At 36.9% G+C, this 18,572-nt stretch overlaps 1 protein-coding gene across 1 annotated transcript in view; it reads left to right on the top strand.

Moving 5' to 3' along the window:
- Positions 1–18,572, top strand: part of NEGR1 (neuronal growth regulator 1) — a 913,689-nt gene that overhangs the window by 690,165 nt on the left and 204,952 nt on the right. Inside the window, exon 5 of the mRNA XM_082614058.1 lies at positions 15,289–15,409. Within this exon, the coding sequence (XP_082470184.1) occupies positions 15,289–15,409 (121 nt within the window). The remainder of the gene's footprint in view (positions 1–15,288; positions 15,410–18,572) is intronic.

Below are 18,572 nucleotides of genomic sequence, written 5' to 3'. Positions count from 1 at the left end.
AATTAATTCCACACAAATATTTGTTTAATCAGACAATGTGGTTAATCACCAAGGTGAAACTGAAAGTTACTAACACAGAATCCTGGTATAAAAGTTAATAAATTCAGTTCATAATCATTATGCACATGCTAGTTATAATAATTTACTGTCCATACCAAACCTTTATAAGCATTGTAATTAAATATAAAATGCACATTAGAATTATAATGAGTAATTAGGGCAACATAACTAATATGCATGAAAATCCCAAAGCTCATTAAAATGTAAAACACAAAACCTGTTCTACCTAGTGTTTTGCATGTTTTCTATAGCTAAATGAATGCCAGTAGAGTCTGTACATTGTTTTACCATTTTTGGTTTTTACGAATTATGCATTTAAAATGCCCTGGAAACATTTGGTTTAGTTACCAAATACAGGCTTATTTCCATTTGGAAGGAACAGAGCTAATACACACATGCACACACATGCACAAAACCACATTGAAATAGTTATTTGATGCTATTAGACCACCCCATAGGATTACTTCAGTAAGAGGAACATAAAACCATAATGGACCATTATTTCATGGGGCACACAATGGAACACACTGGAAAGAGCCTGAAGATAATAGACCCAACAGGGAGCATTGTCTTGACCAGTCTTTACACTTTTTACATTATGTTCATACTCACCTCCTACTATGAATTTCCACTTTAAAAAAAATGGTGAAATCAGATTCAGGCAGAAATCCTAAACTGAGCATTTAACCAAAATGATAACAGAAGCAGGACACATTGCTTCTAACATTGTTCTGGAACCATTCATCCTCCTTCTTTTATACACAAACAGATAAACTGCTTCTAATATGCCCAGCATATACAGATCACCTTTCTAGTTTATAATCATATCCTGCAATTCATACACAAAGTAAATAAATTGTTTGGACTCATAATTATATTTCAGACCAACTAACAACAAGGATTTCTAGTCAAAATAAATACTCATTTCCTTAGCAAGCAAATCCATTTATTTGACCAACATACAGCCCTTTATTTCTAGAACGTATAACTTTTTCAAAGAAATTTTTAGCTTTAGATTACATTTTAGGTGAAATATGCCCCAAATTTTGTTATTTCCATATGCTGCTCAATAAAATTTCTTTATTAAAAATTCTTTAAGAAATATACATTACTTACAAATGGCAATGATGTCAATATTTACCAATACAATACAGATGTACTTAAGTATCAATTATGTATTACATGAACATAATAAACACAATATTGAACTAACTCATTAGAATTAACTGTATTGAGCTGAAAAACCTGGAGGATTAATTATAGCAAGTCATAGAATTATAATATTTTATAGAAATTATCACATTCATTTATTCAATGAACATTTGTTAAGTGTTCACTATGTCCCTCATACTGGGGTAGGTGTTAGAGAAACACAGAAGATTATGACACATCATTGGCCAGTTTTTAATTCCACTAGAGCCCTGAGCTTCTCTAAGGCAAGAGTTGTTTTAATCTATTCTTGACCAATAGCACTGAGTAAATAAATGATTAAGAGAACAGACAATAACTCAAGAAAAAATGTCAGTAGATGATACAGGAACATGGAAAAACCTCCCAATTTTCAAATGCATTTCATTTGTAGTGGCTGAAGAAGCGGGGAGTCTTCCTAAGGTGAGTCCTCATCAGCCTTTCTGGGGTGCTCTAACAACATCTTCCTGACATGCTAGCTTTCCACAGTACTTGGTTTGCATAGCACTTGCTATTCTTTTGGTTTCCATGGCAGCTCTGTTCTCTATGGTATATCTTCAGTCAGATATTCCTCACATTAGCTTATTCTGAAATCCATAATTCATTTCAGATACTCCATTTCCTTAGCAAAAGATAAAAAACTTTCCTTTTCAAGGCAGACATATAAAACTCTATTTGGCTTAAGTATGGAAGAGACTTTGAGCCCGAATGGCTTTGGAAAACTCTTGAGGATTCCCTGGCAGTCCAGTGGTTAAGGCTTCATGCTTTCACTGCTGAGGGCCTAGGTTTGATCCCTGGTTGGGGGAACTAAGATGCCACATGGCTTGTGGCATGGCCAAAAAAAAAAAGAAAAGAAAAGAAAATTCTACTTACAAGTAAGAGTCTAGATTGTTCCCTGACAACGTTGACTCCCAACCCCCTCTAAATGTAGATGGAATACTGTTTTCTAGCCCCATTGGTGATGGGCTTGACCATGTGACTGCTTTGACTAATGGGTGTTAAGACAGAGTAGACACCTAAGTGAGAAATAGATGTTGGTTGTTATATGACACCAAAATGAGGTGGTGATTTGTTACACAGTATTATTGTGGCAATAGCTGACTGAAACATGGCATAAGCCTAAAGGTTATCTGTGATTGCTTTCTGAGGCACCATATATTGGTGGAAGCCATAGACAAATGTTGCTTGCATTTTTTCTAGAACTCTGCTTCCCAGGTACATAGTATTTTAATGCTGAGTTATATAGTACTACATGTGATATTACATAATACATACAAATGAAATGTTAAAGTTAACTATTTAATTTCAGATGCTTTGTTCCAAACCATATCTAAATAAGGAATATATTAAATTTAATTACAGATATAAATAAATATAATATATTTATATATAATAAATATATTCAACATGTATTTATTATTTATCATTAATATATATTATGCATTATCTATACATATATTCATCTAACTAAGTATAAAGGGATGAAAAAACATAAGCTATATTGAGAATGGCCTGTGGAGAGAGCAAGGGGGCCAGTTAGGAGACTTGCAATATTCTAAGCAAGAAGTAGTGTTATCTTGCACCAGCATGAGAGTTATGGGGTGGTGAGGAGTGATAAGATGCATTTTAAAGGTAGAACCTACAATATTATTGAGTCCCTCAAGACTTTGAAATATTTTGTAATGACACTGATAAACTGGTAATACCAAATGTTTATCAAATGCAGAGATAAGCTTTGCAGGATGAGAGCAGTAAATAGAGAGGAATCTAGTGATTTCGATTTAAAGGGCACTAAATAAAATTGAGATTATAAGGAGGGTATCAGCTGCATATATATATATTTTTTATTTCTGAGCAGAAGAGGAAAGAGCCTAAACATTTTTGGTAATAATTTATTCATGTGCTGCTGTTGCTGAAATGGAATTTCTTATTTGTTAGTCAGACTTCTCCTTTCTTGACAAACCCATCAGTTGTCAAATTGCTTTTGCTGTTAGGCAGAGTTTTCTCAAACCACGTTTTATTTAATCATTTCAAGAAGGATGACATTTTTTTCCCTTGTAAAACATTCTTAGTCCCAAATAAACCCATACTATTGTTTCTGAAAATTACATTTTTTCTACCACCCCTCCTTCCCACATCTTTAAATTTCTTTAAGATACACTATTTGTAGGCAAAATGTCTCTCCCACTTTGTCTTCTTATTCTTTTGGTCTTAGTTACTACTTACTGTGTTTGCTCTGATTTAGCTTTCATTCTCCATAAATAGAAGTGTCCAAGACTGTGTTTTTCAAATAGGAAGAAAAACTACCTCTCAATTCTACAACTAGTATCACTTCCTGCTAGGTTGTTTTTCTCCTTGTTCATAAGTCCATGGCAAGTCTATGGATAAAGCACATCTGTTTCACAGTCATAACCTCTGTGGCTTTACTCTTTGAACCATGTAGAAGTAATATAACAGGAAAACCTCCAGGTTGCAGGTCTGAACACACAGCTGATTGACAACTCAAAATAAATGGAGAGGTAAAAGTGGTTCAGTTTATTGTTCATCTTCTTACTAGAGAATCTGTGCCTATATTCTTGGAAAATGTCATTCACTTAACATATTTCCTATAGTCTTGCTAGATTTCCAACATTCTCCTTCATACATTTGAGGCCAGTGGACAGGAAGAAATGGGTAGCTTACAATTAGATTTCTGTAATATAAATCTTATTTTTTCTTTAATTTCTGCCCTTTTTTTTTTTTTCTAGCTACTCAAAGGCTTTCTTTTCTTTCCCTCCAAGACAGTGTGTTTGGAAAGTAATTCTTTAGAATATATTAGCAATATGAATTATTCATTTCTCAGAATTAAACAATTTTAATAACTGAATTTTAATCAACTTTTAAAATGTGCTATTTTAAGATTACTGAAGGCCACAGAAACAAGGAGAAATAATAAACCATTCAGTCAACTAAGAAATCTGATCGGGCCTCCCTGGTGGCGCAGTGGTTGAGAGTCCGCCTGCCGATGCAGGGGATACGGGTTCGTGCCCCGGTCTGGGAGGATCCCATATGCCGCGGAGCGGCTGGGCCCGTGAGCCATGGCTGCTGGGCCTGCGCATCCGGAGCCTGTGCTCCGCAACGGGGGAGGCCACAACAGTGAGAGGCCCGCATACCGCAAAAAAAAAAAAAAAAAAAAAAAAAAAAAAAAAAAGAAATCTGATCCAGTGATTATTCTGCAGAGGTCAGAAGTTATACCATCCCAAGAGTCCTTGGTGCCTTCAGATTTACCAGTAGATCCTTGGAGGAAGCTGGCCCTGAGACCAAAGGGAAACATGAACAGATTAAAAATTAGCCTAAGGAAAGATTCTACCAATGCTATCCCCATCTATTACAGATTAAATATTTATTGCTATCATTTATTTTACAATGATTAACTGCAAAAATCTTAAATTTATATATAAGTCTAGTTTATTCACATTCTGAGAGATCAATATTAAGCTTTAAAAAGGTACCATGACTTAAAGCATTACAATAAACATAACAGAGCTTAAACAGCATATCTTAACTAATTAATACAACTAGAAAACTTTCCCCATGAGAAAAATAGTCCCAAGGATATTTTCATTCTTCTAATCTGTGTTTTTTTTTTGGGGGGGGGGAGGATTCACTAAAAAATAATTTTTATATCAGGAAATTTATAACAGCTTCAATATGAGAAGAATGCACTCAAATATTTAAGAATTTGTAGGTTTGTACAATGGACAACTTTTGTTACAGGATCATATGTGCTGGGAAAAAAATGCCTTTGGAGAATCCCAACTTCACAGTTCTTGCAGACTTGTTCAGTGTAACCAAATCAATCACATACAGCTATAATTCAGCATGACTGACAACAGAGAAGAGAGCAAATCATGAATGAAGTCTAAAGAAAGAAAGTCTGGTGAACAGCTAGGAAAACAGTGAATCATTTAATTCCTATTGATACAGCTGGTGGCCCAATAAATCTCAGACATATTTTACAGTGGATGCATCACTGGAGTGAGCATTGCTGACTACAAGGGGACAGCTACTTCAGGCTGTGATTTCAGTAGTGCCGACCGTTGCCAAAAGCATGATATGAATTAATTTTGCCTAATCACGAACAAACTTCTCATTATATAACCCTTGGGCTTCCCTGGTGGCACAGTGGTTGAGAGTCTGCCTGCTGATGCATGGGACACGGGTTCGTGCCCCGGTCCCGGAAGATCCCACATGCCGCAGAGCGGCTGGGCCCGAGAGCCATGGCCGCTGAGGCTGCGCGTCCGGAGCCTGTGCTCTGCAACGGGAGAGGCCACAACAGTGAGAGGCCCGTGTACCGCAAAAAAAAAAAAAAAAAAAAAAAAGAAATGCATTTCATTATATAACCGTTTCTCTCCTGTTCTTTTATCTACTTCTTCATGAGTCACAAATAACATAACTATCCATCCTTAAGCAGCTTCTCACAGATGTACACTCATAACACAATATAAGATCATTCACACCACAATATTTTTGACTAATAAAAGCTTAGGTATATTCAACTCCCTTGAAAGGATTAAATATTATAATAGCATTAAACCATGAGTTTAGGAAAAGAATCCCTTATGTTGTAATATTAAACAATGCACAGATTTTTCTTTGAGGGTTTAGGGGACCAGTGCTAGGACTTTCACCAATGCCCCTAAAATTGGACTTACTATGCAGTTATAGATCTTAGCTCTGAATTTTTTTTTACAAAATATTTTACTTTTTACACACCTGTGTAAACATAAGGGAATTAGAGATCACAGTTTAGTACACTGTCATAATGAATATTGAATACTGAAGTTTAGTTTACATGCAAAATTCTTATCATTGTCATTCTTTTGAAAGAAAAAATGACCTCATCGTATGCTTAACTGAATTAGTACATTGATTTTGTATATGCCCTAACACATGACATACCTCCACAATTAGACATCTTTCTAGAAGGGACACCTATGTGTTCCATACACTTTTGATGTTCTATCACATTGTTGAACCCAAGCCTCTTACTTCTTGGTCAATGAGACATAAGACAAGGTCTGCCACAAATGCATTACAAAGTAAATTTTTCTTGGTTAACTACAGTAAAAAAGCAGGATAATGATGGAATTCTGGGAGAGTAAAAAGTGATATACTAGTCTAACTTTGAAGTAAATTAATCACGTGCTTGCAGCACGAAGATAATGATTCAAAAAAACAAAACAAAACAAAACAAAAAAACCTTAGTTTCCTTTTCTATCTGTATCTTATCATGATTCTTTGCTCTTGATACCCTATTCACTTGTAATAATTCTGTTTAATAATAGCCAAAGATTTTATTGACTGCTCAGTGCAAAACACCAGGGTAAGCACTTTAAAAGAAGTGTTTTACGTTGTCTGTACAGCAATCTTATGAATTAGGCACTATTTACTTTACAGACGCAAAAACTGGAGTTTAAAAGCATTAAGTAACTCAGATGATAAATGTTCGAACCACTTTTTCTTGACTGCAAAGCGGGGCCTTTTTACTACACTGTTTTGCCACTGTGTAAATGTTTAAGGTCTTGGGGAAGCAGGAAGTACCTTACAAGCTGGATTATTTTCACTCCCTGTGAAAGCTGACCAGAGGTGTAATCAATGTGAAAGTCCTTTATGTCATGAAGACTATGATTTAACTATACTACAGTAGTTTGATTAAATAAAAAAAAAAACTAACTAGATAATTTTTTAAAAATTTTCTCTTAGCAAGAGTATGGAGTTCTTAGTTTTCTTTAAAATCACATTAGTCCATACGATAAGGACATATGTGCATCATAGAAAGGTTTCATTGACCGTGTGATCCATTTCTGTGAGATCTATGACAATCTTGGACAGATTTTCATATATTTCCCACCCTGAGTTGCAACCTATCTTCAAGGAAGAAATTTTTCAACTATCGTCATCCTCACCCATAACAGTAGTGTGTTGAGCAGGCACGTCTTACATGATGTGTTCTCTGGTAGGTACTGGAAACCTTAATTTTTTTTTTTTTCAAAAACTGCACTTGACCAAGGCTGCCTTAATGTAGCTCACAAGTTTCAGAATCTAGACCAAGGTCAACATGCTTATTTACCACAGTGTTCTCCTATGTAGCTTCTCTAGGATGGATTTCTTCATGATTCACTTCTCATTATTATTCCTCACTCTTCTTTATTGTTGTAATTATTTAACATGGCACCTTTATCATTGTCCATTATTTTGAGGTGGCAGGGTGGTGATCAAATTCTTTTGTCTTTGAAATTCTAAAGTTTCACCGAAGCTACTTCACTTCACTAAAGCTATTAAAGCAATTCTCTGATTCACTCATTTTTTTTGATAATAAGTCTTTGTACAAAACCAAAGCTCCCATTGAGGATGTCAAGAGAAGAAGGAGGTCTTTGTGGCTATTGTCATGTAACTAAGAAAATTGAAACTGGATTAGGCCTGTTGGGTGTCAAGTGCAGAGGTTCTGTTGCTTGCACCTGCAGAGCCTGGAGTTTTGAATGAAGAACCTTTAATTATCTTCATCCTGAAATGACTGGCTAAACAATAAAAGGAAATAATCCCACTGAGTAAAGGAAAAGGGAAGACACATTTTTTTATGAGCATTGAATCACACAGGTGTTAAATATCCTTTCTTGACCCTTTCACTGTTGACCTTCCCCAACATCTGTCCTTTGACGTTCCCCACATCTGTCCAATAACATTCATCTGAAATTGATTTTTTTTCACTGTGCAGTTGTTTCAGCTCACAACCATATACAATTTGACACAAGGGCGGGATGCCTAAATTTCAGCATTGCACATAAATCAGTCTATTCCAAAGGACACCTTTGTACTTATGAATTTGAAGGGCCCAAGTAATCACCTTCTTTGCTGCTTTGGTGTAATTAAAAGAAGTTATATATGAGTATATATATGATATGAGTATATCTCCATGGAAGGAAAAACAGTTCCAGAAATAAAAATGCCTATATATGCATATATTTACAATCCTACTCTCACTTCTGGACCAGGACCAAAATTCACAGAGAAATGGAGGGTGATGGTGAAGGTGAAAGAAAGAAGCCCTGCGAGCAACCACTCAGGTTTTACCATTTGATTGTCTTTTCTAGGAAGGGCCCAATATGATTTCCTAAAACATGGAACATTCCAGTGGAAAATGAGTGTTTGGTACAACTTAACCAAGCATACGTAAAATTCACTGTTACAGCTCTAGTTGGAGATTTAATTAGTCATAATTGTTATGAGGTATATATTTCTAGCAAACAAGTGACCCTATCCTTCTGATGCAAATAATTTCATCACGTAAAACTCATTAGTCGATTATAGCTCATAAGCACACAGAAGTCTGTTGAACCAGTGATGGCTGTTGACTCGAAAAGTCATGTATCACATAACATAAGATGTGGAATAGACATTAGACATCTACTTTTCCAACCGTCCAGCATATCCAGAATATGTCCCAAGAATTATTAGGCCCACAGGAACTCCAATATAAAATTTTCTGTAATTTTGTGGTCTCATAAATTTGGAAAAGCTCCATACTATAAGAGATTCATAAGGCATATATGGACATCGCAGTCTCTAGGATGTGCTCTAGAAAAGAAACCTATTGGGTTTAATTAGACATTTCAGTGGCCATAGAACTCTTTTATTTATACAAAGTAATATGGTTCAGAATGGTGTAAACTTGGAATTTCACTAAAAATGTCTTCTCACTGCCAGTTAACTAAAATGAGTTGACTCAGGTCCAATGTGACCAATGATCTATTTAATTAAATTTTCTCTCAATTCCTGCCTTTTCTGTTTGGCCAATGCTTTTCTTATCATCCTAAAGATTACTACAACAGCTTCCTAGCGGTTCTGCCTGTTTCCTCTTCTGCCTCTATGCAGAAAATGTTCCACACATTGGCCAAGAAATCTGCATAAAATGTTAATCAAACCATGTCCCACCTCTGCTCAAAATCTCCAAAACCTCATCTTCCTACAATAAAATTCATAGGCTACCAGACCTTCTGAATCTGAGTTCCAGCTACCCATCCAACCTTCTCTTCTGGATTCTTCCTCTCACGTGCTCAAGTCATGTTGACCATTTTGCTGCTCCTCAAACTTGTTGAGCATGTTTCTACCTCAGTGGTCTCAACTCAGGGTCTTTGACTTTTCTGTTTCCTCTTATTTTAATAGTTTCCTACAAATAATCACATGATTCCTTTCCTCATATCATTTAATTCTCTGCTCAAATATTGCCTTATCAATAAGGAGTCCTGTAACTGCACCATATAAAATAACCCACTTTGCATTCCTTTTTCTTTTACCCTGCTCAGTTTCCATCTTAGTTCATATGGCTCTTGTATTGTGTATTTATGTATTTACTGTTTGCATATTCATGTACATGCACACACACATACAAAGTCAAGAATATTAGCCCTGTGAGGCCAGGAATGTTACTTTTTCATTAATGTAGTTCCCAGTAAAAATACTTGTTGAATTGATGAAGGAATGAAGAATAAATAAGTGGATGAATCCTCTTCCTCTTGAATAGTCACTTTCAAAAGAGGCAGAATAATAGCATAAGGGTTCATTCATGACCCCAAGAAAAATCAGTGCAGCTTTCAAGTTCAAGTTTATAATTTTAGCCTCAAAATGAAATCTACTTAAGACTCCCCTCTCCATACTTATTAGTTACACCCCATAGCCCTTTAATTCTCTAACACATAAAATGCTCTTAGGCCTTTTTCTTATTCACAAGTGTTAATTCCTGTTTCATTCTTTATCTAGTCTTCCATATGTCATTTTAGTATCTCTCCATGTTCAGTGTCCTTCACAGCAGCCTGTGAAGCCCCGAGACAATATGATCATGCCCCTTTAACTTGTATGGTTACCTAGTGCTGAGCCATATGCACACTGTACTGCATAATAGCCTTTTAATGACAAATTAGATTTTTATTTTGGTTCATTATGCCTGGGTTTTCAGGCAATGTTCTGGATTTCATGGTTTTGTTTGTAATGAGTCATGCCCCCCTTGACAAACAAGGAGTAATTAAACTAACCAGGTTATCAATAGAAGCTTGTGATGGATCTCTTGTTGCATATGTTATTTCATCTTCAATAATAGTGGAAATCATAAAAGATTATGGCCTCTTAGTGTGACAGACAGAGAGAAAGAGATGAAAGCCTGTGAGAACAAGAGTAAAAATACAATCTTACTTATACTTCTCACAAGCAAAACAGTATCATAGTAATTGACAATAAGTGGGTTTTCATTTATAAATATCTTTTGTAATTTTATTGGCTTATAAGGGGGGATGTGAATCTTTGCTTAACAAAGAAAGTTAAAATTTATGAAATGGTTCCTTATGTTGAGTTAGAGAATGTGCATGTGTTTGTATTTGTGTATTTATAAATGTGTGTATGTGTATTATCTCATAACATTTTCTTATTCAAACTTCTCTGGTAATCAATTTTTATTATTTTTCACCAAGTTATTAGCAAGTACTTTTATTTATTTTATTTTATTTTATTTTATTTATTTATTTTTTGTGGTACGTGGGCCTCTCACTGTTGTGGCCTCTCCCGTTGCGGAGCACAGGCTCCGGACGTGCAGGCTCAGCGGCCATGGCTCACGGGCCCAGCCGCTCCGCGGCATGTGGGATCTTCCGGGACCAGGGCACGAACCCGTGTCCCCTGAATCGGCAGGCGGACTCTCAACCACTGCGCCACCAGGGAAGCCCTGGCAAGCACTTTTATAAAAATATTTCTTTGCAAGTTTTTTTTCCAATTGAAACTTTACTATTAAGAATAAAAATCTCACAGAGAAATAGAGGTGCTATAATTTCAAAGTGAAGTATAACCCTTAACAGAAAATGATTAGTCTGCTCAGGTATTTTTTATATGAAAGGCAATATTCTGTTGTAAGAGTGTTTACAGTTTTCACTTTCACTGCATATTGAAAAATCAGTAAACTCTGTACTTTTTTATTGCTTTCTAAAGAAACTTAAAATAAATCCAAAGTGCACATTTACTCAGATCTTTTGTCTGAATGAATTAGTATTTGAACCTTCTAGGTTCCTGTTGTACTGAACTGTTTCCCATAGTGTTATTTGAAATATGTACTATGTTAAATGTAAATTGGTAGGAAAGAAAATATTTATGGAAAATGATGTGCATATAAAACTAAAGATAGCATAGGAGAAAATCTAGATGACCTTGGGATTGGTGATGACTTTTTAGATACAATACCAAAGGCACAATTCATGGAAGAAATAGTTGATAAGTTGGACCCTGTTAAAATTAGTTTTGACTCTGTGAAACACAATATCAAGAAAATAAAAAGACAAGCCACAGACTGAGAGAAAATATTTGCAAAATACACATCTGATAAAGGACTGTTATCTAATATATACAAAGAACCCTTAAAACACAATAAAAATAATACAAACAACCCAATTAAAAATGGACCAAAGACCTCACCAAAGATATATAGATGGTAAATAAGCATATGAAAAGACACTTCACATCATATCATCAGTGAAATGCAAATTAAAACAATGAGATACCACTACATACCTATTAGAATGACCAAAATCTGGGACACTGGCAACTCCAAATTCTAGTGAGGACATGGAGCAACAGGAACTCCCATACATTGCTGGCGGGAAGATAGTTTGTCAGTTTCTTACAAAACTAAACATACTCTTACCATACAATCCAGCAATTGCACTTCTTGGTATTTACCCAAAAGAGTTGAAAACTTAGTTCCACACAAAAAATAGATGTTTAGAGTGGCTTTACATAAGATTGCCAATGCTTGGAAGCAACCAAGAAGTTCTTCAGCAGGTGTATGGATAAACTGTGGTAAATACAGACAATGGAATATTACTCAGTGCTAAAAAGAAACAAGCTATCAAGCCATGGAAAGACGTAGAGGAACCTTAAATGCATATTACTAAGTGAAGAAGCCAAGCTGAAAAGGCTACATGCTATATGACCCCAACTACTTAACATTCTGGAAAAAGCAAAACTATGGAGAAACTTAAAAAATCAGTGGTTGCTGAGGGTGGTGAGGTAGTAAAAAATGAATAGGCAGGTATAGGAAAATTTAGGAATAGGAGGATTTTAAGGGCAATGAAAATACTTCATATGCTATCGTGATGATGGATACGTGTCATTATGCTTTTGTTCAAACCCATAGAATCTACAGTAGCAAGAGTGAACCCTAATGTAAACTATGACTTCAAGTCATAATAATGTGTCAGTGCAGGTTCACCACTTGTAACAAATGTACCACTCTGGTAGGAGATATTGACAATGGAGAGGCTATCCATGTGTTAGGGCAAGGAGTATATGGGAAATCTTTGCATCTTCCACTCAATTTTGTGTGAACTTAAAACTGCTTTAAAAATAGTCTGTTAAAAAAAATGACACATGCATACAACTCCTAATGTTTCCCTCCAAAACTCATCTACCTACAGTCTAACCCATCTCAGTCAATTGGTATTTCTAATTTTCTATTTAAGTCAAGTGAAATCACGCTCTTTTTTTAAAAAAATGTCTGTCCAGAAATCATATTGGCTCCAACTTCACAATAGACCCCAAAGCTGGTCACTTTCCACCGCCTCAGGTGCTACCACCCCGGTATGAGCTCCCAACATCACTTGTCTTCTTAGTGCAACAGCTTTCATTCTGGGCTCGCAGTGGTCGCTTCTCAACATGGCAGCCTGAGTGATGTGATAGTTTTAAAACAAAAGTCTGATTATATCCCTCCTCTGCAGTGGTTCACCATTTCACTCAGAGTAGAAGCCAAGTCCTTAAAATGGCTCTCAAGGTCCTATCTGATCTTTCCTCCTTTGGCTCCATATATTATTCAGGGTTCTGCAGACAAACAAAACCCATAATATATGTGTGTATCTATATACACACACACCTATACACACATATACATACATACATATGTGATATATATATGATGTATATATATAGAGAGAGACAAAGACAGAGAGAGACAGAGACAGAGAGAGAGATTATATTATGAGGAAATGGTTCACTTCTTAACTGGCTGAGAAGTCCCACAAACTACTGTCTGCAAGCTAGAGACCCAGGAAAGTCAGTGGTGTAGTTCCGTCCAAGTCCAAAGGACTGAGAACCAGGGGAGCCAGTTGTGTAAATCTCAGTTTGAGAGCAGAAGACTGATACCTTAGCTCAAGCAGTCAGGTAGAGAAGGGACAGTCTCCTTTCCTCTGCCTTTTCTATTCAGGCCTTCAATTGACTGTATCATGTGCACCCAACATGGGAAGGGCAATATGCTGCCGAATTCACTGATTCAAATTCTAATCACATTAGAAATACCCTCACAGTCACACCCAGAAATAATGTTTAGCAAATATCTGGATGCTCTGTGACCCAGTCAAGTTGATGCAAAATGAACCATCACACTCCGTCTCCTGCTACTGCCCCTTCTTTCTCTTTGTTTCAGTCACACTGATCTCCTTGCTATTTCGCAACTGAACCAGGCTTGCTTCAGCCTCAGGGCCTGACTGCAAGCTGTTCCCTCTATCAGTAAGGCTCTTTCTCCAGATACTCACATAGCAGACTCACTCATCTACATCATCTTTGCTTAAATCTTTCCTTGTCAATGAGTCCTACTCAGATTAGCTTTTATAAAATTGCAACCCATTCCTTGCTCTAATGCTTTTTTTTTTTTTTTTTTTGCGGTACACGGGCCCCTCACTAATGTGGCCTCTCCCGTTGTGGAGCACAGGCTCCGGACGTGCAGGCCCAGCAGCAACAGCTCACTGGCCCAGCCACCCCGCGGCATGTGGGATCCTTCCAGACCGGGGCACGAACCCACGTTCCCTGCATAGGCAGGCGGACTCTCAACCACTGCGTCACGAGGGAAGCCCTCTAATGCTTTTTTTAATGATATTTCTTCTAATATTTTATTTAAATTACTTATTTATTTTATTTACTGCTGATACTCTGTCCCCCCCTCCCCCCATCTAGAATGTAAGCTTTATCATGTCAGGGAGTTTAACTGCTTGTGCCTTGAGAAAGACCTGGTATGTATCAATGGCTCAATAACTATTTGATGAATAAAAGAAATGGCTATGCTATAATGAAGCTTTTTAAGCATAATTTTGTTCCAGACACTGTGCTTTGACCTCTGAATATGCAGAGATGAATCAGATATTTACCCTGCCTTTAGGCAGCGACAAAGACACCTGGCATACCCATAAATAATTACAATACAAGAAAGTGTGTCATATGAGAAGTTTAGAGAGATTTAGATAAACTACTCAAAAGGGAAAGGTATTTCCAGCCAGAGCAACAGGGAAGAGTATAGAGATGGTGAACCCTAAATTTGGGTCTTGGATCTGTGGAAATGGTGAAGAATAGCATTCTAGGTAGAAGGAACCACATTTAAAAAATTGCTAATGTGCTAAAGCATAGGGAGTAGGGAAAAACACAGAATATGGAAAGAACTCAGACTTTGAGTCAACATGTCTGACGTCAAATCCAAACTCTGAAGCTAAGTAGCTGTGTGACCTTAGACAAATTATTTAACCTCTCTGAGTTTCAGTTCTCACATTTGTAAAATTGGGATAATGCCATCTCGCCTAGAGTATTCTGTGAGGAAATCATGAACATAAAGCACCAAACCCCGTGACTTGCTCCCAGCCATCACTCAGTGAATAAGAGCTATTATTGGAGTGTAGTTTGACTGAGATACAGATGAAATGTTCCCCTCAACAATGCCATTTTCCAATAGGAAGCAAGGCCAAAATGTATTGCATTTACTCTGCACTCCCTGGGAACATTCATCTATTGTCCAACTTGAAAAATGAAGCTGAAAATGACTAGTTTCATAAGAGAAGCATAAAACACTGAAAATGTGATGCATTGGCCTATCAGGCATAAGATTACTTTGAATATAGAAGGAGTAAAAATATGTGTGCTCTATATTTCAGGTGAAGATTATTTTAACTTACCCGCAGTTTCTTTCTTTCTTTGTTTCTTTTTCAGTTGCTCCTACGATTCAGGAAATTAAATCTGGCACTGTGGCCCCGGGACGCAGTGGATTGATAAGATGCGAAGGTGCAGGTGTGCCGCCTCCGGCCTTTGAATGGTACAAAGGAGAGAAGAAGTAAGGACCTTGTGATTATTACTCTGTTTCAAGCACTTTGAGCTAATGTGTTTGTGTTTCAGATATTTACTTTAAGCAGTTTCTTTAACTGGCTTGAATGATTCTCAGCAGCCTTTTCTCGGACAGGCAAACTGAAGAGGCCCACGTGGGGGGATGAGTAGCTAACAGCATCCAGAAGAAATGTCCACTTTGGTTTATATGATCTCAGAAATGCCTTCAAATCCCCCATCACTGGTGCATTTCATTTCTTTCCCGCCCTCTGAGCCAGCACACTATTGCTCTTGCTGGCAATCATGTTTACTTGGGAAATAAACCAGCTCTTAAAGGACTTGGGCACAGTTTCCATGAGAGCACTCCAAAAGCAATCGGAGCTGCGGACTCTTCCTGGCTTCCTTGATAATCCTCAACCCTTTCACCTGCTTCCCTCTCCCACAAGTCATTTTAACATTTTGTTTTATAGAATGTGACATTTAAGTATTCTATCACTAAAGGGACTGTAGAGGGATAAAATACATGGTTGAAGGACTAACCAAGGGGATTTGAGGACTACTCTAACTTCAGAGGAGCTTGGGGAGCTTCAGAAAGCCTTAGCAAGAGCTGTTGAACAAGAGAAGACAGGACTTGATGACTTCCTCTTTACTTTCAACCAGTGGTCTCATTCAGATCTCTTTACCTGCTCTTATCAAGCCATCAAAGAAGAAGACACCCCCCGGGTGAAATGACAGATGTAATGCAGAGGGGAGCGTATTATCTATAATATATATATTTTTTTGCTTCAAAACTAGGGAAGGGATGTATTCAAGAAAATGTTAGCTTGGACCATACGAACTTTCCATTTTTCAGTCAAAAAGGCTAAATGTTGGCAATCTCATACTATTCAACATATATGTATGGGGTTTATTTATTAGTGTCATGGCTCATAACTAATTACAGCTAAACGTCTAAACAGAAAACAGGTGAAATCATATAAGAACTTAGATGTTGCCACAATGAATGAGCATGGGTGTGACATAAGCAGGTATTTTTTTTCTTAAACTGTAATCAAAAGTGGATTTATGGAAGATATTCTCTTTCAACATCAGCCTTAACAATAAAAGATATCCCCATAGCTATCTCATTTGTTTTGGATAACTGACAGTGGTTTTACCTAAAATTTTTCACAGTTGTTTTTTATGCAACTTCTTCTACAATTTGGGCTGCTCAATTACTACTTCTTTTTACTAATTCATTAATGCTTTTGCTAATTCTAAATCTTTGTGTCTTCCTGGAAGCCCCTATACTTTTATATACCTAGAATTAGATAAACCGGTCTGTGGTCACCCTTGTCCCATGCTATAGGATTACATATCTGGCAATATAACCTTCCTCAGATTCTGATAATCCAGGCTGGGAAGTCTTCAGTTTGTGATGATCTTTAGAGATAAACATATGGGAGAGTGGTTCTCAGTCCTTTGAAAATTATGAAACCCTTTGTTCAAATGCAATCTTTTTTGGAAGCCCAATAAGTAATATCTGTGAAAGTAAGGGTGAATGGAGCCTCAGTTCCCTCTGCTCAGAGCCCTCCCTTCCATTAGGATGTCCTTGCAGCCTCTCCTCCCCATCTCTGGTTCTCCACAAAGCACAGTTTTAAAAAATGACTTAAATTATTTTACATATCTTTCAAAGTCACTTTTGAAACTGTGTCATACCTTTCTTAAAGGCTACAAGCAGAATTATTGTTAGCAGCACAAGTGAGAACTCCTTTGCTAAAGTCCATTTTGTTTCTAATAATTTTTTTTTTTTTTGCTATATCTCTCTCTTCCCCTTTCCTAAATTCAGTGACCATTGTCAAAACAGGCTACAACAACCCTCAGCCCACTTTCTTGGCCTATAGCAAAGATAGCAAAGAGCCAATTAGTGTCCACAGTCATAGCTTCAGTGATTTTTTTTTTCCAAGTGGGGAGATGGACTATAGCTTTTATTAGATTTTCAAAGGAGTTTAGAACCACTGCTAAAAAAGGTAGATAGATTCCTCCCCAATCAGTGCCCCTCCCCAATACACTCACACACGAGAAAATCTAGCCGCTATGAAAATCAAATGCACTTATCAAAGGCAAACATATTTTCACTTCAGAATGAAGTATACATTTATCATTTGTTAGAGTTATATTTGAGGGAATATTAAAATTCTCAAAGAATATATAAATTCCTCTTAAAATTATAGAAAAGCAAATTTGAGTATATTCAGGGAGTAAGAGAGAGAAAAATTCTGCTTGCTGAATGATTGTTGTTACACTCACTAAGAGCATCTACCTTGTTATCTTCAGGGCCCAGGCCATTTCAAATATTTATTTAATCAAATTGAAAAACTATGTGTGGTTGGGAGTCCACCTGCCGATGCAGGGGATACGGGTTCGTGCTCCGGTCCGGGAGGATCCCACATGCCGCGCAGCGGCTGGGCCCGTGAGCCATGGCCGCTGAGCCTGTGCATCCGGAGCCTGTGCTCCGCAACGGGAGAAGCCACAGCAGTGAGAGACCCGTGTACCGCAAAAAAAAAAAAAGAAAAAAAAAAAAAGAAAATCTATGTAATGAGCACCTGCTATTTAACATTAACTCATTTTATTTTCACAACAAACTTATAAGATAGATGCTACTCACCTTTTGCTGAAGAGAAACCAAAGCACAGTGTTTTTAACTAATTTGCACAAGTCTATAATTAGTGACAGAGCTGGGATTTGAGCCCAGGAAGTCTTGCAAATATTAATGCAGAGTCTGTGGATTTAATCCTTATACTATGGCACCCAGTATTGTTCATGGGACCTCAGAGTCTATCAAAAATAATTTGAAATATCAATGTTAAATGCCAGGGTAAAGGCATTGCAGGTAATTTACAAGATAGCAAAATAAAAGACTGCACGTAGGAACACTCACTTATACTTTCCCAATTTGTTTCATCAAAGACACAGAAATAATGGACTCAAGGTAACCAGACAGAAAAGAAACAGATACAGCATGTTTTCAAGTTGTTTTCTTGACCTCAAGGTCATTACCAGGAGCATGAGGCTGACAGAGACTGTTGGAGCACAGCATAGTTTTTACAAGATCTTGAGTTTTATTTCCTAAAGATCTTTTATACTTGAGGTTTACAAAAAATATTCAGAAATAACTTACTCTCTTCACTTAT

This window comes from Mesoplodon mirus, assembly GCF_964341445.2.
Source record: "Mesoplodon mirus genome assembly, chromosome: 3".
Taxonomy (NCBI): Eukaryota; Metazoa; Chordata; class Mammalia; order Artiodactyla; family Ziphiidae; genus Mesoplodon; species Mesoplodon mirus.
Note: the sequence above shows the minus strand (reverse complement) of the source record. Positions and strands in the feature narration are given on the sequence as shown.